The sequence below is a fragment of the Heterodontus francisci genome, chromosome 32 (assembly GCF_036365525.1).
Source record: "Heterodontus francisci isolate sHetFra1 chromosome 32, sHetFra1.hap1, whole genome shotgun sequence".
Taxonomy (NCBI): Eukaryota; Metazoa; Chordata; class Chondrichthyes; order Heterodontiformes; family Heterodontidae; genus Heterodontus; species Heterodontus francisci.
This window is the reverse complement of record NC_090402.1, coordinates 49,125,917-49,147,976: the sequence shown is the minus strand read 5'-3', so window position 1 is coordinate 49,147,976 and position 22,060 is coordinate 49,125,917. Positions and strand designations below refer to the sequence as shown.

At 42.7% G+C, this 22,060-nt stretch overlaps 1 protein-coding gene across 7 annotated transcripts in view; it reads left to right on the top strand.

Moving 5' to 3' along the window:
* Positions 1 to 17,996, top strand: part of LOC137347796 (tubulin beta-4B chain-like) — a 54,464-nt gene extending 36,468 nt beyond the window's left edge. The window contains exons 2-5 of one of the 7 annotated variants that reach the window (XM_068012775.1): positions 8,368 to 8,476; positions 8,560 to 8,670; positions 16,720 to 16,811; positions 17,418 to 17,996. In XM_068012775.1, coding sequence (XP_067868876.1) covers positions 8,368 to 8,476; positions 8,560 to 8,670; positions 16,720 to 16,811; positions 17,418 to 17,783 — 678 coding nt within the window. In that variant the 3' untranslated portion in view covers positions 17,784 to 17,996. Of the gene's footprint in view, positions 1 to 8,367; positions 8,481 to 8,554; positions 8,671 to 11,412; positions 11,464 to 11,892; positions 12,136 to 16,719 lie in introns of those variants that run through there. The other 6 variants (XM_068012776.1, XM_068012774.1, XM_068012773.1 and 3 more) reach the window with 6 other exon arrangements.
* The last annotated feature ends 4,064 nt before the right edge of the window (positions 17,997 to 22,060 follow it).

Here is a 22,060-nt window from a genome sequence, read left to right as displayed (position 1 = left end):
TTGTAGAAAATGGGATAAGTGGAGAGCAGTGTGAACAGAGCTGGGAGTATCTGGTAAGTGGAGTGCCTTTCTAAATAACAATGGGAATTTGATGAGAGTGGGAGTTCAGTAGCGAGAAGGGCGGAGGTGCCAAGTGCTTTAAAACAGGGACAACTGTAAATAAGTAGATAGTCGCACTGGAGGAAAGAGAAAAACTGATGTCACAATTCATACGCAGAAAGGAGCGGTAGACCTTGAGAAAATTAGGATAAATATCTAGATTTCTCTTTCTGCGTTTAGTATCTTTAGTGATTAGTTTTAACCTTGCATTAGTAAGAATTTAATATTAGTACAATTAAGTGTAAGTCAAAGGAAACTAGCTGTGTGATTAAATTCCAACTGCATTTGAAGACACAAATAACCAACGGTCCCTCTGTAAATAAGACTTTAAACTAATAAAATAAAGTAAAAACATAATCATGTTATGTAATTATGGATTATGCAATTTCTAGAAACTACAGAAAGGCCAAACCATAGAAAGGAATAAGGATAACACGAATAACCAGAGATTGGATAAAGTCAGAGAGAAAAAGGTAAAATACCTACTAAAAACAAAGAGATAAATAATAAAAATAATTGGACCTGTTGGCATAGCAGTGTATGTAGTATTCAAAACAAAATGAATAAACTGGAGGCAACTTATGGAGAGGATCCTGAAAGAGCAGGGATGGCTGAAACATGACTATATAGAGAACAGGATTGGCAACTAAATATTGCCACATAAAACACATTTAGGAAGGAAGGAGGGGAGGTGGAGTAGCTGTATTAGATAAAGATAACAATGGTCGTAAATAAAAAGGATGTAACCAGCAGTAAGATAAATATAGGATCCATACAGATTGAATTAAAAGATCAGGGATCCGAATAGGGGTATACTGTAGACCACCAAATAGTGGAAGGGAATTGGAGAAAGAAATATGTAGGCAAATCTACGAGGTGAGTAGCAGACCTAGAACAATAATCGTGAGAGATTTCAATGAGCCTATTATGAACATGATTATGTTTTTAAAAATTCTGCTTTTTAAAAGTTTAAGATGGAGTCTTGAAGGTCAGGTGACTTCGCATCCACTCTGCGAAAGGATAAGGCAGAAGTCCAGGGAACACAGGTCAAAGACTTTTTTTGAAAAAACAGAAACTGCAGAGGTGACACCTGATGAACGATGGGTCTGGCCCTCCCAGACTTTTAGGTCGTAAAACTAGGGGTCAGTGATTTTGAAGATGCAAACGTACCAAACAGCTGTCAATGGGAGGCCTAGGTGGCTTTGTGAAATCAGACTTCTGGACTCTGCATATTGGAACAAGTCAATAACTATTGACTTTGAGTCCAGATAAATTTAATAGATTTTCTGAAGGCAGACAGGTTGTAAGAGAAGAAACCAGCAGTTGTGGCCTAGAGAGAGAGAGAGAGGGGGGGGGAACGCCTGCTTTTGGAAGCCTGAGACAGCGAAAGATTGAAAGACTTGAACCTGTTTTGAAAGTTGAAGTTTGCGAAGAAGTAGAAGATCAACAGGTTCACCAGGAAACACTTTACTCACGGACATTAGATAAGAAGTGCTCGGAGAAGTGAGCAAAGAGGACATTGATTCTTGAAAAGGTCTGGGAGATCCAAAGCATTACAACTGGAGGGAGTTTGGGACTTTTAACGGCAAAGGATTTTACCATCAAAACGCACTGTGTACTATATAAGTGTGGTGTGAGGTTTTCAAGTGTTTTAATAAGTAAATACCTTTTTTTGTAATCTGAGGTATCAGCTACTTATAAATTACTATTTAGTTAATGGGGATTTCTTTTAGTTTAGTTGTTATAATAAAAGTCTTAAAAGGTGAAATCTTGTCATGTAATTCTTTAAATTTATCTGGTGGAAGAATGTGCAGGGTTACGGGGAGAAGACGGGGGAATGGAACTGAAAGAATTGCTCTTTCAGCGAGCTAGTGCAGACACGATGGGCTGGATGGCCTCCTGCAGTGTAACGATTCTGTGATTCTATTTCATATTTTTTATTTTAACAATCTCACTGAGATCGTGACAGAACCCCAGATAAACTAATAGGAACAAAGAGCGAAAGAAGAAAATGGAAATGAGTTTTCACACAGTACACAGGACTTCTTTCTCATTCAGTTCTTAAAGAGGCCCAAAAAGAAAAGAATCACTGCAGGATCTTGTAAAGCGTAATGAACCAGAACAGGTAGGAGATGTAAGAGTAGCAATCACAACATAGTATGGTTCAAGACTAGGATCGAGAGTGACATTAGTTGGACAAAGAATAAGGCACTAGATTGGACAAGAGACGATTATGAGGAAATAAGGACAAAACTAAAGGCAAATGGAGAAAATCTTGAAAAAGAGCCAAAGCACAGTGGGAAATTTTTAAAAGCATAATTAGTAGAGTTCAAGAGAAATACATTTCACCAAAAGGCAAAAACAAGCAAGCTAATATGGGCACCATGGATGAATTAAAAAAACTAGAGGGAAAAATTGAAACTGAAGAAAAAGACATATAAGTACTTGGATTCTGAAGGCAAGGAGAGCAAAAGGAAACTTAGGAGAGAAGTTAAAAAAAATCAAGAAGGAAACAAATTGCAAAATCAAGTTATCAAGAAATAATAAATTATTCTATAGGCACACAAATATTAAAAGGAAAATTAAAGTAAGGATAGGGCCACTCAAGGATGACCAAGCCAAACTTGCAGGTAATGACAGAGGACTGGCAGAATTACTGAGTAATTACTTTGTCTTAGTTTTTACTAAAGAAGATAACAAAATAGACACACTACAGGATGAACTAAAAAGAATATTAATACAATTGGGGTAGAAATGGAAAAATAATTGTCAAAGTAGCAGAACTGAAAGAGAATAAAACTCCAGGTCTAGAGGCACTAGTTTTTATATATATTCTCCATAGAAGAGTGGATATTGTCTGAGGACTGGGGGACAGCAAATGTTCCTACATGCAAAAAGGGAGATAAAACAAAGCCTGTGTACTATAGTTCAGTCAGCTTAACATCAGTGATAGGAAAGATACTGAATCTATTGTAAAAGGAGTGATAAAAGAACAGTTGGAAACATAAAATACAATAAATAGCATGGATTCTGAAAGGCTAAGTCATGCTTAATTAACCTGATAGAATTCTTTGAAAAGTTAACAGATGTCATATACTTGAGCTTTCATTAGGGCTTTGATAAAGTACACATAGTAGGCTCATGACAAAGGTTAGCTCATGTGGATATGAATAGAAAATTGCCTAAAAGAGAAAAGACAGCAGTTATTCAGATGGAGGAAAGTAGAACATGGTGTTCCACAAGGGTCAGTGCTGGGACCAATGCTATTCATAATTTACAATAATAATTTGGACCTAGGGATAAGTAACTCAACATCAAACTTTTACATTTGATACCAGACTGGGGATAACACTGAGAAAGAATGCAACATAATACAAGGTGTTAGAACATTTGCAGACTGGGCAGTTAAGTGGGAAACAAAATTTAACATGGATAACACGAGGTGATGCAATTAGGGAGGAAAAAATAGAAACATCACCAATGCCTTAGAAAATAAACTGAAGAGCAAAGGATCTAGAGATGCAGGTGTCCGAATCATTTAAAAGCAGCATCGCAGGTCAGAAAAGCAATTAAAAATGTGAACAAAGCACTCGGATATATTTCAAGAGGTAGAGAATTCAAAAGTGATGAAGCTTTGTTAAACTTGCATAGGACCCAGGTCAGGCCGCACTTAAGAATACTGTGCACAATTCTGTTCTCCATATCATCAAAAGGACATAGAAGCACTGGAAAAAGTAATTTGAGGATTCCAAAACTGAGACATGAGAAAGATTAGACTTGGAGGTCACCTCAAACATCTGTAAAATTATGAATATATTGGACAAGGTAGATGTGGAGAGAATGTTTCCACTTATGGGAGAATGCAAAACTAGGGGTCATGAATACAAGATAGTTGCTAATAAGTCTATTTACGAAATGAGAAATTTATTTTTCCAGAGTATAGTTAGAAAATGGAACTTGCTACCATAGGAAGTGGTTGAGGCAAATATGCTTTCAAAAGGAAACTATTTGAGTACACGAGAGAAAAGGGAATAGAAAAATATGTTGTGACAAAAATCTCACATGCCAAATGGAAAATATTTATTTTGTCGGATGAAACCTTGAGAACTTTTTACTGGACTTTACAAATAACTTTTAAAAAAGCAGAACAGAACAGCTAAAGATGGCCACGCATAATTGCATATGAGAAGCAAGTACAATAGGGGTGCACTCTGATTCAATGACCTAGACTGGATTTTGTCAATAGCGGTGATCAAAAGCCAGCAACGCCCTTTGACTTTGAAAGAGTGCAACCCCCCACCAAGTAGGTCTGAAGAACTTTGAATTTCAAAAATACCTTCCAGAAACATCTGCTTTCAAACAGAGGTGATTACATGATGTACCTGCTGATGTAACACTGAGTTTTTAAATTGTGCCTCAGAAAGGAAAGGGACAGTAACTGAACTCCAAGAAGAAAGCACCTCTCTTTGTGTCTCCCTCTCCAGCAAAGTCCCACGGGAGTCTCAGCTGCAGCTAAACCTCAAAGCTACAGACCCTCACAGGCAACAACCCAGAGGATGGATAAAGCCTCTCTTCTGCCTTCCGAAACCAGAGAAGCAAGCCTGAATTGTGCATGACCCAGCGAGGACTTCAAGACTTTAACTTCAACTAAGGACACTGAAACTCAGTATTTGAATACCATTTATTACAGACTTTACTTCAACCTTCCAACTCTTTCTTCCCCTCTGTATCTATTTGTGTGTGTGTGTGCCTCCCGTATGAATGTGAGTGTGGATGCGTTGCGTATTTTAGTAATTTTAACCGGTTTAGAGTGATGAGATTAATAAACTTACATCCTCCTTGTTTAAACTCAAGAAAACCCATCTGGTTCATTTGCAAGTACGTATTAGAGTACAGGAGCAAGTGGTCACTGAGTTGGTAAGTTAAATCACTGTGTTAAAAGAATAAGCCCTGTTGCAGTCAAACCAGAGAAGGGGCGAGACGGGAGCCTGAGACCCCTTCCTCACCTGGTCATAACAATGCTGAAAGGATGGGTGAGGTACATGGAATGGGAGGAGTCTCATGTAGAGTATAAACACCAGCACAGACTAATTGGGCCAAATGACCTGTTCCTATGCTGTATATTCTGTGTAATTATACTTAAAGAGCACTCTGATGAAATAGCTATTTTACATAAAATATATGAATGCATGTGAAAAGATTTCACACTGAAATTCATAAATTTCCTACACCTGCTTGTTTCACGAGCAAAATTATATCTTTTTAGCTAAGCCGCCTTCGAGGACAATTGAATGAACACCATCCTTGGTCACGCAAATGTTATAAAGAAACCATTTCCTAAAAATAATGTGAAATATAAAAGTCTATCCAAAATAATCTCCATTGTTTACTAATTAACTCTAATTTACTACAGTAACAGATTCAATTCCAAGACAGGTGAATTTCATTCACATTTGGCCAAATTTCTAGACGGCTCTGGAGGATGGTGGGCCCACAATTTCCCGCCACCAGCCAGTGTGCAGGTTTGTTGTCATGTTCTCGCCTCTGGTCCATTTTTAAACATGTCGGTTCGGGGCGATGGGCATGACAGCTACCTGCCCGCAAGTAGTGAATTAAACCCCTGAGTTTGCCTATTAAGGCCACTGTTCAGACACTGACTGGAGTAGTTATTAGAGAGAGAGATACAGCACTGAAACAGGCCCTTCGGCCCGCCGACCAACAACCACCCATTTATACCAATCCCACATTAATTCCATATTCCTTACCACATCCCCACCAACCTGTTACCACCTACCTACACTAGGGGCAATTTACAATGGCCAATTTACCTATCAACCTGCAAGTCTTTGGCTGTGGGAGGAAACCGGAGCACCCAGCGGAAACCCACACGGTCACAGGGAGTACCCAGAACTGAACCCGGGTAGCTGGAGCTGTGAGGCTGCGGTGCTAACCACTGCACCACTGTTCCGCCCCTTTTCCAGTTGACTGTCAGGCCCCCCACCCTGTGTTGAGGCCAAATCCCAGCTGATGAATGGAGGCAGCCTTCTGGCAGCAGAACAGGGGGCCAACGCTCCATCTAGCATTTTTAACACCCTCCCCCCACCGCCCCACGTGGAAACGAGTGCAGGACGGCCACAACTGTGGTCACAGGCCCCCAGTGGAGGAGGTCCCGTTCCATGATGATGGTGTGGCAGCTGTGGCCTCTATTTTTAATTTGTTAAAAAGTCTTCATCGGGCTTCTTCATCTTGAAGCACCCTCTCTCTCTCTGTCTCTTACCTACATCGCAGCTCCTACCTCTGACAATGTGGCTGCCTATGTGTCATTGCCGGACCCTCCGATTAGTGCACCCTGGCCAAAAATCACATTAGGCACTGACAGGGGTTGGGACCCAGGAATGCGCCCAACGTTGGCGTGCCAACCCAAAACAAAAATTCAATGCATTATGTTCACCTAGCAATTGTTACCTTTTGTTTATTTTTTTTATTAATGCTAGTATGAAGGTAACAATTATAGAGAATGGTTACTCACTTTTCTATAAAATTATAAATAGTTAATCTGAACAAAGACAGAATACAAGGATGGACATTATCATTTACGGTGTGAGTGAACAGGCCATGAATGCAATATCTCAACACAAAGGTTCCATTGAGAGGTTCCATTGCATGCTGCGAACACCACCACCTGCAAGTTCCCCTCCAAGTCATACACCAACCTCACTTGGAAATATATCGCTGTTCCTTCATCATTGCTGGGTCAAAATCTTGGGACTCCCTCCCTAACGGCACTGTGGGTGTACTTACATCACATGGACTGCATTGGTTCAAGAAGGCAGCTCACCACCCCCTTCTCAAGGTCAGCTAGGGATGGGCAATAAATGCTGTCCTTGCCAGTGACATACAAATTCCATGAACGCATGAAAATAAAAATCAACGATGCTGAACTAATTCTATTGTGTAGCAGATACTTCCATTTGAAGGACAATCATTACATCACCTTTTCAAAATGGTGCTCTTTAATGACTTACCCTGCTATTTTCTTCGCTGTATTAATTTTAACAAATTTATAAATGTTTTACAAAGAACATGTTCACAAATGTGTTAAACCAAGGCAAGAAAGTATCAGGATAAGTGGTCTGTCCACCAAAGGGTAACTTTAATTTTATAAATATCCTTGGCCTTATCAGCAAAACTTTGGTGGTGTAATAGAGTTGAGCATTTATGAGTGGTATAATCCTGGACTTTTGGGCTCAGTGTGGAATTTGAGCTGTGCTTTATTGGAAAGGTGCCCAAGCACAGACTTGGGCTTCTAATTAACAGGGAGCATGTTTAGCGAGGCTACAGTCAGCGATGGTTGAGAAAATACTTTCATGAGTCCTTGGATGAGATCAGGATCTGGTACAAAGCAAAGTTCTCAAGAATGATGCCTGTTTTGTAGTATGTAATGCTCATTAAATTGCTTCTTTTACTCTCTCAGAACTGAAGGATTGAGCCCTGACTATATCGGTTGAATGGTACCATCTGGGCAATGAATGGCCACACTGATTTTCTGTCACTTACACAGTTCACTGCATTGAGGACCATTTCTAATACTGAAAACCCAAATAGGAAGCAATTAAGGGCAAGGCAACCTTTTAAAATAGGCACTGTAAGTTGGCATAGAGTTCTTTAATTTCTTGACATGATGGTACTGCAGATGTTTTCTTCAGGTTCAGCTGAGTTTTACTAAAAATAAATGACTTCAGCCCAGATTTCCTCCAAGAATCTTTGTGTAAGCTAAAAAAGAAAGTTGCATTTATATAGTACCTTTCACCACCTCAAGATACCCCACAGTGCTTTACAACCGATTAAGTACTTTCTTGAAGAGTAGTCATTGTTGTAATGTAGACAGCCAATTTGCACACAGTAAGGACCCAGCAACATTAATGGGAAACTGACCAGATCATCTGTTTTTAGTTGTTGGTTGAGGGATAAATATTGGCCAAGACACCAGGGAGAATTCTCCTTCTCTCCTTCAAATAATACCACCTTTGTTTGGTTTAATGTCTCCTCTAAAAGACCGCACCCCCTCATAACTGCACTGGAGTGTCAACTGAGATCATGTGCTCAAGTCTCAGGAGTGCGACTTGAGCCTTCTGACTCAGAAGAAAGAATGCTGCCACTGATCCAAAGTTGACTTCAGCTCAAATTTCCTCCAATAACATTCGAGCAAGGACATTTTGCTGACCTATGTCCGACATGTGCATTGATGTGATCTTATTTTTTATTTAGTTCTGGGAAGTCATCAGTGATGAGCATGGTGTTGACCCTGTGGGAACCTACCGTGGAGAGAGTGATCTGCAGCTGGAGAGGATTAATGTCTATTACAATGAGGCCACAGGTACCAATTTGCATCCTAACATATTTCATGTGCTTTCTACTGTTTGTTTTTTATCTATCTTTTTTTAAACTACTTCTGAACAGGTGGTAAGTTTGTGCCTCGTGCTATCCTTGTCGATCTGGAACCTAGTACTATGGACTCTGTTCGTTCTGGACCCTATGGGCACCTCTTCAGACCAGATAACTTTGTGTTTGGTAAGTGAAGTTTTATGTAAATACTGGGACTACTTTGTAGCTCTTGTGTAGTGGAACCATGGGCTTCAACCTAGATGTATTAAAAGTTCTTCACAAGTTGAATTCACATACTTTTTCTCTGTGGTTGGTTGTCGATCAGTTGAAGAATTGGTAAGTTGCTTCTACTTTTTGGAGCTTTAAATGTGCTTTTCCAGCTGTGGGGTTTGGCAAAAGAGGCCTAAATCAGTGAAACACAATAATCTAGTGTCATTGTTACACTTGTGCAAAATAGTGGATAACAAGATTCTGGAGTTTAAGGATGATCTTGCACACTCAGCAAAGAAGCACAGGTCAGAGAGTTGGGCCTACAACATGGTAATAGTATCTCTGGCCAGTGTTCTCAGTGAGCGTGGCTTCTTGCTGGGAGCGCAAAATAGCCGAAACACCCTGTGTAGCCAACTTTAGCATCCATCCAACTAGTGAAACAAGTCGAATCTAACAGTGAAGTGAATGTTGTTTTTTAACAAAATGTAATTTTTTTAAACAAAATGTAATTGTTCCTCAAGTGTTACATTTAATTCCGAGAATATTGCCTTTATCCCATGGTTGGGGGTGGTGTGGCGGGGGGGCGGTGGTGGGGGTGGTGCTGCGGAGGGGACAGAAAGAGTCTCCATTGAGCTTTTAAAAAAAAATCATTCTCAGGATATGGACTGCTCTGGAAAGGCCTGTATTTATTGCCCATGCCTTGTCATAGAATCTTACAGCACAAAAGGAGGCCATTTGATCTATCATGCTTGTACCAACTCTTTGAAAAAATTATCCAATTAGTCCCACTCCTCTGCTCTATCTCCATAGCCCTGGAAATTTTTCCTTTGGAAGTTCCTATTGTATTTGCTTCCACTGCGCTTTCAGGCAGTGAATTCCCGATCATAAAGCTTGCTGTAGTTTTATTCAAGAAAAACTTCTCTGATTCTTTTGCCAATTATCTTAAATCTGTGTTCTCTGGTTACTGACCCTCCAACAGTGGGCACAGTTTCTTGTTATTTTATTGTATCAAAACCCCTCATATCTAACTACCTCTATTAAATCTCCCCTTAACCTTCTCTGTACTAAGGAAAATAATCCCACTTTTTGGGAAATTTCAGGGGGGCAAATGAGGAGAAGTATTTTTGCACAGCAGGTTGTGATCTGGAATGCACTGCCAGAAAGGTTGGAAATAGCAGATTCAATTGTAGCTTTCAAAAGGTTATTGGATAAGTCATTGAAAATGAAACATTTACAGGGTTATGAGGAAAGAGCGGGGAGTAGGACTAATCAAATAGCTCTTTCAAAGAGCCTGCACAGATGTGATAGGCTGAATTGCTGCCTTCTGTGCTCTATGATTCTATGATTCTTTATTCTCTGCAAATAACTGAAGTCCCTCATCCCAGGTATTGTTATAGTAAATCTCCTTTGTACCATCTCTAAGCCCTTGACATCTTTCCGAATGTGTGATGTTCAGAATTGGACACAATAATCTAGCTGAGGCCCAACCAATGATTTATAAATGTTTAGCATAACTTCCTTGTTTTTGTTCTCTATGCTTCTATCTATAAAGCCAAGGATTCCATATACTTTAACAGCTTTATCAACTTGTCCTGCATTCTTCAAAGATTGTGTGTGAACCCCCAGTTCTCTCTGTTCCTGCACCTGCTTTAAGCGTATCCTTTATTTTATACTGTCTCTCCTTGTTCATCTTCCCAAAATGCACCCTTTCATCCTTCACTGCATTAAATTTCACTAGCCATGTTCCTGCCCATTTCACCAATATTTCTATGCACTCTGAAGTCTGCTACTATCCTTCTCACAGTTTGCTGCATTTCTACTTGTCCTTGAGAAGGTGGGGGTGGGTGGGCTACTTTCTTGAACTGCTGCAGTCTGTGGGGTGAAGGCAGACCCACAGTGCAGTTAAATAGGGAGTTCAAGGATTATGACCCAGCAACGATGAAGAAACGGTGATCCATGACCAAGTCAGGATGCTGTGCGACTTGGAGGGAAATTGATGGTGTTCCAAACACCTGCTGCCCTTATCCTTCTAGTTGATAGAGGTCGCAGGTTTAAGAGGTGCTGGCGAAGAAACCCTGCTGACTTGTATTAGTGCATCATGTAGTGCATGTTACAGTCACACTGTATTGGTGGTGGATGGGGTGCAAATTAAGAAGGTTGCTTTGTCCTGGATGGTTTTGAGCTGCTTCAGTGTTGTTCCAGCTCTACTCAGCCAGGCAAGTGGAGAGTATTTCAGCACACTCCTGACTTGTGCCTTGCAGGCAGTGGAGAGGCTTTGCAGAATCAAAAGGTGAGCCACTCCCCACAGAATATCCAGCCTCCGACCTGCTTTAGTAGTCACAGTATTTATGCACCTGGTTCAGTTGAATTTCTGGTCAATGGTAACCACCGGGATGTTGATGGTGGGGAATTTGGTGATGGTAATGCCATTGAATGTCAAGAGGAGGTGGTTCAGCTCTCACTTATTGGGGATGGTTATTGCCTGGCCACTTGTGTGGCACAAATTTTAGTTGCTATTTATCTGACCAAGCCTGGATGTTAACCAGGTATTGCTGTATGTGGGCCTGGATTACTTCATTATCTGAAGAATTGTGAATGGGACTGAACACTGCAATCATCATCGAACAGCCCACTTTTGGCCTTTTAATGGAGGAAAGGTCATTGATGATGCGGCTGAAGATAGGGCCTAGGATGTTGTCCTGAGGAACTCCAGTGATGGGGCTGAAAAGATTGGCCTCCAATAACCGCAACCATCTTCCTTTGCACCAGGTATGCTCCAGTCACTGGAGAGCTATCCTTGTTGTTTATGCCCTGTAAGTTCCTAATTCTGCTGTATATGAGGGCCCATTCTGGAATGCTTCCTGTCTACACACTGGATAAAGATTGTAAGTCTCCATTTTTTTAAAGTTTTAGTGGAGTTTCTTCATTTAGCTTGTATCAGATGGAGAGGCATAACCAAAGTCTGTCGTTCATTTGCTGTTTGTGGAACCTTACAGTACACAAATTGTATGCTGCATTTATCCACATAATAATAGTAATCACACTTCAAAAGTAATCCATTGTTTGTAAAACACCCTGAGACATTCTGAGGGCCTGTTTGCTATATAAATTGTTTTTGCCCTTAGCTTTTCTTCCTTTAGTGATATATAGGATATGATGTTTGGTTCAAACTAACAATGTTTTCTTTCAATCACTGAGTTTGTGTGTAGCCTGGTTTAACTTGAGAGAGCAGTCAGGAAAAGAGGACAGTGTCGATGGGAAGAGTGTGCCGATTTGTTGGTGCCAAAAATGATGGCTTTTGATCCTTCTGATGTTCATTTGAAGAAAATAAAATACTGGCTCATCAACTTAAAACATCAGCCAGCCAGTAGGGTAATTGGAGTTTATATTGGAGATGAGAGAAGTGATGGAGAGTTCGAGATGGATGTCATCAGCATTCAGGTGAGCATGTGCATACCTATGATATCATCAAGAAGCAGACTGTAGATGAGGAAGAGGAATGGATGGATCCTTGGAGAACTGGGGAGGCAGTGGAGTAGGAGCTGAAGAAGATGCTACTGCTTTGGATATGTTGGTTATTTTAGGGCAGGTAGTGGTGAAATCAAGCAAGGGTGATCTCTTCAATGTTGAAGTGAATAACCATGCTTCACTGGAGGGTGATATGTCATCTTGTAGCTAGTGTGCTCACTTTGGGATTGGGGGTGGTGCTTACTCTCTCCAGTGGACAGGCTCAGCAAGTACTGACCAGGATCCTCTGGGTCTGAAAGTGGTCTTCTGGACTAGTAACCAGAATGGATGGATATTTTAGCCTGGCGATAGGAAGGTGCTCTGCTGACCATGGCCATCTGGAGGAATGAAAATTATGACGTTTGTGTGTGGTGTAGGATCTTCCGCTGGCTTTCATCCAGTTTGCTGCAGGTGGAGGTGTTTAGGATCTTACTCCATAATTCTTGTCATTTCTCCTCAAGTCAACCTGCACCTCATTACAAGGCTGCCCTCAAGCTTTCTGTCCTGTCATTGGAGGTGATTATAGTGCATGTGATTGAGATTACTCCACAAGAGGCTATTGTGTATTGGAGGAAAGGTTCCAAGATGATGGGCTCACTGATATGTAAACTGGAGGTAAAGCTACATCTGGAAGTGGCATCCTAGCTCTCCTAAACAGAGATGCAGAACTTAGGGGGCCCAGCCATTAGAGACAGATGCTATTTGAATGCGTTGGACTGATTGCCAGGGAGCTTCCGCTGCAAGTCTGTGTGTAGGAGAACACTACCAACTTGTGTAGGGTTCTGGCGCATGGTATTGACACTTTGCTGTCAATCATGGAACATGTGGTCACCTCAATGGACACTGCAGCTGGGCCCTCCCTGCAGGAATCTGTGGTGACAATAATGGCTACTCTCTGGGATCTTTATTCTGGGACCATGCAGGCTTTGGGTCAACTGTCTATTGTGCCTTGGACAGACCAAGAGAGCAAATCGATAAAGACTTAAGTCAGATCCCAGGCTTCCTGCCGATTAGTAGGAGTGCTGAGCCAAAGCCTGAGAGCAGGGAACAGTAGTGCAAAGGCTATGAAACATGTTGTCAACCCTCAAGATATACACTCATCTGGACGCTTGCAGCTCCCTCAACCAATGCCCAAGCTAGTTCCAGAAAGCCAGCTGGGCTGGGCTAGACTGCCCTGACAGATGTGCAAATTGCTGCAGCCTGCAGCTGGGTTCTCTCACACCAGAAATTACCAACCATAAGCCCCACAAGAACACTTTACTGAGCCACAGTAATTCCCCCTGCAATGCTGAAAGCACTGGGGGAACACCTCAGTGAGCTTCTAGCACTTCACAATATCTAGAAATTCAGCAGCTCAGAGAAATGGATAACTAGGGATGGGCAACAAATTCTGGCCGTGCCAGTGACGCTCACATCCCATGAACAAATAAAAAAAAAAGAGGCTATAGAAATGTTTCTACTACAAGTGACTCACAGGAACAGGTTTTCTGAGTCCGAGAGCACTGAAAGACCCCATCTGACAATGAGAATGGAAGGAAATAGCTACCAGCCCTGAGAACCTTAATCGTGAATCTGGAGGCAATGCAGGAAAACTTTATATTACATCATCAAGTCAGGCAAGGTAGAAGAACCCACTGTTACCTTCCATTAATGCAGTGTACTAAGCATGTTATGGCACTGACTATCGTTCCCCAATGCTGCCTTAAAATGCTGTTTTACGATAAATTTAGTGAGCCTTAGGCTCAGTGGTAGAATTGTTGCCTTTGAGTCAGAAGGTGAAGGGTTTGAGCAGGCAGACCCTCTTGAGTGGAGACTAAATATGGTCTTTAAATACTGTTTTGACATCCAGTTGGGGTACTTGTCCAGCCTCTGAGTCAGACTGGAGCACCAGCTCTGAAGACTGGGTTGGCATGCAGCAGGCGTACTTGCATCAGATGGGTGCAGGCCCCCTCTCCCACTCCTATCATAAGGGTATGTGGAGCTATTTGGTGTTAGTTGCGCCCCATCCAGGAGAAGGTAAAAACTGTGAGAAAGGCAGTGGGAAGCCGCCACAGCTACTCGTTCCTAGTCAGTGGCTCAGGAGTGTCATATTGTAAAATTTGAGTTAGAACTTGCTGCAGGACAGAACTTAACAGACAAAAGCAGGATACACTTTGCACCTCTGGCATTCATTTGGAAGCATTTCTTCACATACATCCTACATGTGTTCTGCCCAAAATAACCTACCTACCTCGTAGCTGTCTGACATGGGTACTTGTCATCGTAGCTACTGCAGGTTGTCCAGCAGGTTGCTGTAAATCATCATGGAAATTGTAATCTCTCACTGTATGCTGGTTACAGTAACAATGGCCCACAGCAAAAGGGAAGACATGCACAGGAGCAATGATCTCGATGAAGTGGAAGCCTTGCAAGTTCTGAAGAGGGAGACCATTCTAGAGGTGGCAAAGTAGGAGAATCTAGATCTGTGGGTACAGTTTCAGAATAAGGGATTGTCCATTCAAGACAGAGATGAGGAGGAATTTCTTCTCTCTCAGGGTTGTGAATCTTTGGAATTCTCTTCCCCAGAGAACTGTGGAGGCTGGGTCATTGAATATATTCAAGGCTGAGTGTCATGCTAGGCCCCCAAGAATGAGGCACATTAATTTTGTCATGAACATTGATTTTAAACTGTTATTGGAGTGAAGAAAGGACTTGTTAAACATATCAGCCATGGCTGGAAAAGACACTTGCATATTAATGTACAGTGTTTGGAAGAACAAAGCAACCATTCCCTGACACATTCAACCCACAATGGACTTTTGATCACCAGATGTTGAAGGTGGGGGAGCTCACATTCCAGGTTGACTGCTAAGATGGCTGAATAGACAAACCGACATGGTCACACCAGCTAGTCACATGACTAACCTGCTGGACAACCAGAGTTTTTTGAATTTGTGCAAACAGTTTGGGCAGAAAGCTGTTTGCTCCTGGACTAAGAAGATCTCTCCTGGCTGGCTCACCACAGCCTCTCCTGTCTGTCTACTCCCATCTCTTTCTCACAAGCCTCTGAATCCACAAAAGATACATGAAGCCCAAGAGAGAAAAGTCTCCTACAACGTACAAGGTTTAAGAAGAATACTGGGCCCCAATGAAAAGCAAGATCTACCTACAATCAGGGACTCTACAGTGAGCTTGAAGACCTGTAACAAGAACTCTTCAGATATTGCCTCAAACCGTTCCACTTTATTTCTTCTGCTCTTTTCTGTCTCTGTTTGCATGTGTGTGTCGCGTGTGCATGCTAACATGGGCGTGTCGTGTATCCGTAGGCATCAACCGAATTAGAGTTTAAGTTTGAGTTTAATAAATTTCAACATTACTTCTTTAAAACCTAAGAAAGCCTGTTTGTGCTGGTTTCTTTGCCTTATAATTGGAAAGCGGTGAACAAGGATTCACCAAGGGGGAGCTAAAAACACGATGTGTTAAAAATTAAACCCTGTTACAGTAAGACCAGGTGAAGGCTGAAAGGGGCCCATAGACACCTTTCTCACCTGGTCGTAACACTGAGTTAGACAGATTCTTTAACTATAGGAGAGTCAAGGGTTATGGTGGAGTTGAGGCCAAGATCAGATCAGTCACGATCCTTTTGAATGACAGAGCAGGCTCAAACGGCCGTATGGCCTACTCCAGCTCCTATTACTTATGTTCTTATGTTTATGCACTGGCGATATGGGTCTATAAGTCAATTTAAAATTGTTAATCAAGTTTGTCGTATAGTTACATTCCACCTTTTTGCCCTTTGTGCAATATTTGTGTTGAATTTCATTTCTTTACGCAGCTGTGTAACTAATCTAAATTCTTCTCCATGTAGTTAATGAGTGGGATAGAATTGGCACAGGGAGACTTGGAGAGGGACCTTGGGGTAAAAAGTAGATTTGTCACTTTCATTGTCTCAGTTATGTGGCAAAACAGTTTTAAAAAGGTAATAGAATGCTGGAGTGTGCTGCCAGAACAAAGGTTATATAATAAGTTCCTGCTGCACTGTTCAGACCACACTTAAGTAACGTATTTGATATTAGTCAAATGGTTCAAAAAAGATATGTGTATATTGGATGGGGAAATGCAGAAAAGAGCAGAAGAATCATTCCAAATGTAAAAGGGATGAATTGAGAAAGTTTACAGGAGCTAAGCTGTAGTGTCTTGAGAGAGAAGGCTAAGGGCAACCTTGTCAAGGGATATAAAATATTAATTTGTTAAAACGTCAGCAATGTTACTTCACGGTAAGGAGAATCAGAGAATATTAATTAGTGAAAAGTTGGTTCAAGCAGGTATTGGAGCGTTAGTTCCTGAAAGGGTGATGAATATTTGGAACATTCTGCTACGTCATGTATGAGAGACAATGGCTTAAGGGGTTTTCAGAATGCTAGATGCAGGACTTAGAGAACAGGAAGAATGTGAGCTTGTTGGGCCAAATGGCCTTTCATTGACCCTGACTGTTTGTGACTTCCAGTAAAACATTTTATTTGGCATCCTTTGTTCTAGGGCGTAGTGGTGCCTCTAACAACTGGGCCAAAGGTCACTACACAGAAGGAGCTGAATTGGCCGACTCTGTCATGGATGTGGTGCGGAAGGAGGCTGAGGGGTGTGATTGTCTCCAGGGATTCCAGATCACCCATTCACTGGGTGGTGGTACTGGCGCTGGCATGGGCACACTCTTGCTTAACAAGATCCGTGAAGAATACCCCGACAGAATGATGCTCTCTTTCAGTATTATTCCTTCACCCAAAGTATCGGACACTGTGGTAGAGCCTTATAATGCCACCCTGTCTATTCACCAGCTCATAGAGGACACAGACGAGACGTTCTGTATTGATAATGAAGCTCTGCACGACATCTGTTTCCGAACTTTGAAACTGACATCTCCTAGTTATGGTGACCTGAACCATTTGATATCAGCCACCATGAGTGGTGTAACAACCTGTCTGCGTTTCCCTGGTCAGCTCAATGCTGACCTGCGTAAACTAGCAGTGAACATGGTTCCATTCCCCCGCCTACATTTCTTTGTTCCTGGATTTGTTCCTCTGACCAGCCGTGGTAGCCAGCCATACCGTGCCCTCACCGTACCTGAGCTCACCAAGCAGATGTTTGATGCCAAGAACATGATGGCCGCCTGTGACCCTCGGCACGGCCGCTACCTGACTGTTGCTGCCATTTTCCGGGGCCGTATGTCCATGAAAGAGGTGGATGAGCAGATGTTGAATGTACAGAACAAAAACAGTACCTATTTTGTGGAGTGGATCCCCAACAACGTCAAGACTGCTGTCTGTGACATCCCACCGCGAGGCCTCAGAATGGCATCCACCTTCATTGGCAACACGACGGCTATCCAGGAGCTGTTCAAGCGCATTGGTGAGCAGTTTTCTGCCATGTTCCGCAGGAAAGCCTTCTTGCACTGGTACACCGGTGAGGGTATGGATGAGGTAGAGTTCACCGATGCTGAGGCTGACATGCTTGACCTGATAGCTGAGTACCAGTATTACCAGGACGTTAAAGTTAACGAGGGGGCTCAGTATTATGTCGATGAAGCTGAAGATGATGAGTCCTGAGCACCATTGCTTTGAACTCCTGATTCTTTACAGAGACTCGTCTCTCTAATCAGGTCCTCTGCGTCCTGCACTGTTCACCTGATCTCATCTTGATAGTGAATGGACTTCAATTAAAATCACCTGACTGTACTTGGGGTATTGACTTGTTACGATGTGAAACAATGTGTGTAGTTGTAACATAATAACTGTACAGCCTGGAGAAGTCCTGTGATCCATGTTGGCCACCTATCCCGCAGCATTCCCTTGCTGCACTTCTAATTTCCCTGAAACCCAGGTAATGCTCTGACAAAGGATACTTCACATCATGTTAAGAGATTCTGCTCCTAGAGGATAAGTTTTATATTGTCCGCGACAATATGCACCTGTGCTAAGAAAGCAAGAACTTCCATTTATATAGCGCCTTTCACGACCTCAGGATGTCCCAAAGTGCTTATAGCCAATGAGGTATTTTTTTGAAGTGCAGTGCCTGTTGTAGGAAGTGCAGTAGCTAATATGCGCATAGCAAGATCCAACAAACAATAATACGATAATTAACAGATAATCTGCTTTTAGATATTAGTTGAGAGATAAATATTGGCCACTAGTGAGAACTCCCCTGGTCTTCAAGTAGTGCCATGGAACCTTTTACTTCCATCTGAGGGCAGACAGCATCTCGGTTTAATGTCTCAGCCGAAAGAAGCACTTCCAACTGTGCAGCACTGCCTCAATAATGTGCTGTAGTGTCAGCCTAATCTTTTGTGAAAGTGGCCTTGAATCCACGACCTTTCGAGTCTCAGCTGAGATTACTACCAATTGAGCCATGGCTAACTCAGTAGAAAAGTTACAGATTTACTGGTCACGGTTTCCACTGTTGGTGGGTTAGAGGTCGGCTGACTGTGTGCTTCGCAAGAGGTTCCCTGTGTGCTAAATTTGGGACCCTGCACCCCCTCCCCACCCACTGCAAACAGTGTCAGCAGGACAGCAGAAAAGTGCAAAAGCAAAATACTGCAGATGCTGGAAATCTGAAATAAAAATTTAAAATGCTGGAAATACTCAGCAGATTTAGCAGCTTCTGTGGAGAGAGAAACGGAGTTAATGTTTTAGGTTGATGTTCACATGTTCAGGACTGATGTAAGGTCATCAACCAGAGCAGCAGAAAAGTAGGTTGAAGAAAAATCTGATGAGGACCAGTCACCCAATGTCAGTGGTTCCAATGCAAACAGTATGGTGCACTTTACAACATAACGGTCAGCCAGTAGGATTGAAGCTGTTTCTATTGTGACAGCTGAGAAATATGGTATGTCTCAAAGGAGGAAAAAAACAGATGAGTGAAGCTGCCATTTCAGAAACATGCATTTAAGAGGAAGCTAGATTCTGTCAAGTCTTGATCTAACAGTGACCTTTTGAGGGGTTCTCGGTGGAATCCTTGAGTATTTTGAGTAGCTGCCTCTGGAATCCCCCACTCCAGCCTTGTGCCCCTCTGCCTCTGGAATCTGGTCCTTTTGAGCGACTACCCCAGGTTCTGCTACCTGAGCTGGACCGCCATTTAAATAACTGCAACTGGAGTCCCTGACCATAACATTTTGATGGCTGCCTAGTAACTTAATGTGTGAGAATGCACAATCCTGGAATATCTCCGCTTTACAGCCAATTAAATACTTTTGAAATATCCTGCTCTGCACCGTTCCCTTTGGTGTTCGCCAAGGATCTACCCTTGGCCCCCTCCTACTTCTCATCTACATGCTGCCCCTTGGCAACATCATCCGAAAGCACAGTGTAGTGCAACATCTACACTGACAACATCCAGCTTTACCTCATCACCACATCTCTCAACCTCTCTGCTGTGTCTAAATTGTCGTACTGCTTGTCCAACATCCAGTACTGGATGAGCAGAAATTTCCTCCAGTTAAATATTGGGAAGACCAAAGGCATTGCCTTCAGTCCCCATGACAACCTCTGATCCCCAAACACTGACTCTAACCATCTTCCTGGGAGCTGTGTGAGGCTGAAACACACCATACACAACCTTGGTGTCATATTTAACCCTGAAATGAGCTTCTGACTACATTCATGGCATCACTAAGACTGCCTATTTTCACCTCAGTCAGTGCAGCACCCCCTCAGTTGTGCACTGGAGTGTGAGATTATGGTTTGGATTCTATAGGCCCGCTGCCGAAATAGGCAACAGGTGACAAAAATGGCAGCCCACACACACAGGATGCACATTGTGGAACCACCGCAGTTTCAAACGTGGCAGCTCATTAGCATGGCCGGGGTAGCTGCCCCCTGCTGACATGGAGGGGGCGAACAAGCCGTTCCCGGCAATGGCATCCAGTGCCAATACACAAGCGCTGGTGCCATTTTTAAAGGGCTTACAGCCCTAAATGAGAAGTGAAATTTTTAAAGAGCCAGTTATTTTACAGTTAATAAAAATGAATTAAAAACATCTTTCCATGCCCTTCCCCCACCGGAATACCTACCGTTAATATATGACCTTCCCCCCAGCCCCTCCAAAGTTCAGAGCCTTTGGCCATTACCCCGTTTCCATCACCCTCTTGACCAATCAGGTAAGTTTGACCCTGCTCCACCCCTCCCGCACTTAGAAAATGATCTCCTCCCTCCCCACCCCACAGGTGTCGCGCCTCGTTTCCTCGGATTCGAAGGCATAGCAGTGCCGGCCACCAGAATGAAGATCAGTGCGGCAAATCAGGAGGGGACAGGACCTTCATTAATTCAGGTAGGTTAATTTATTTACATATCGAAATTGTGGTCCCGTCGCCGGTGGTTGGCCTCATCCGTAGCGATCTTCATGCACCCCCCCTCCCCCCCCCCCCGCAACAATTCCCAATGTTGAGAGCTCTATAAAATTCAACCCTATGTGTTTAAGTCTCTGGAGTAGGCCTTGAACCCAAAACCGTCTGACACAGAGGCAAGAGTTCTACCACTGAGTCACAGCAGACACTTTTTAACCTCTTCACAATCTCCCTCTCGCCTCTTTCTGGTCATGGGTAAATTTAAACATAGCTGCACCTATTGCTACGTTGGTTCCCTGTTTTAGTGACATTGGCTGAGGAATAAATATTGGTGAGAATACTGGGGAGAACACCTCTTCAAATATTGCCATGCAATCTTTCACACCCATGTGAGAGGACAGATGGGGCCTCAGTTTAACAGTTCACCTGAAAGACAGGTGAAGCATTCAGTTTCCTGTGAGCCCTATCCTTTGTAATGATGCTCAATGAATTTCCAGGACATTCAATGCAGTACATTGGACCGTACCTGCTGACTCCTTTATGCTGCAGGGCACTGTATTAATTGACGTGAATGTCTGTCTGTCATGGCGTTGGATGAAGAGGATGGAATTCATTCCATGAAGTAATTTTTCATGTTTTGAATCGTCCCTTTTTTTGTGCCATCATGAAATGTGTTCTCAACATTTTGCTGTTGGTTCTTGACTGTGTACATTACAGTGTGCTGTGGAAATGGTTGAGGCTAGAAAATTTCACCTGGTTATTTTAGAAACAGATTTGGGTTCTGTTTCTATTTTATTCTATTCTATTTTTCCATTGCGTTGTTGAAGAATTAATTCTGTAATTATATTGAGTTGCGTATAGACACAATTTTGTATTTAAAATAGGGCTGTTTTACATTATTTAGTAACTTATCCCTGTAATCCGTGCTGGAATCCTAGAAACTCAATTGCTCCGAAGAACAGGTATTCAGTGGACACAGTTGGGGGGAAGGTGGGGTGATGCAGGGAGGCGCATAGTGTGCATGAGGCAGGTCAGGGAATGGAGTAGTGTCTGTAGAGGTAAAGCGGAGTGGGTAGGGTGGGCAGAGTTTGTAGCAGTGGGAAGCATGCAGACTGTAGGGCATGGCGCAGTGGGTGTGGCAAGGCACCCGCTCATGTGGTCTCAGTGACCACAGGAAAGTTCTACTTATTGGCTGCACACCTGTTTAAGCGATAGATAAAAATCGGACATTATAGAAGCTTCTTCAAAGGGAGGTGCACTTTGGCTGCAGGTAGCGTGAAAGACTTTAAGTTGGTAGTCATGGCTATAGGAGCTGCAGTTCGGGCACCCAGGTTCTCTGACACCATGTTGGTCCAGGTGGTCAGCAGGAGCTGGGAAATCCAGACAACAGCTCCCCCGCCAGTGGAAAGAGGTCGCTGAGAAGGTCTATGCCAGGAGCTGAGCTGCCACGGCAACGCAATATAATGAACAATGATCACACCAGAGTTGTCAAGGTATGAATCTTTGCCCCATATAGAATCATAGAATCTACATCACAGAAGGCCA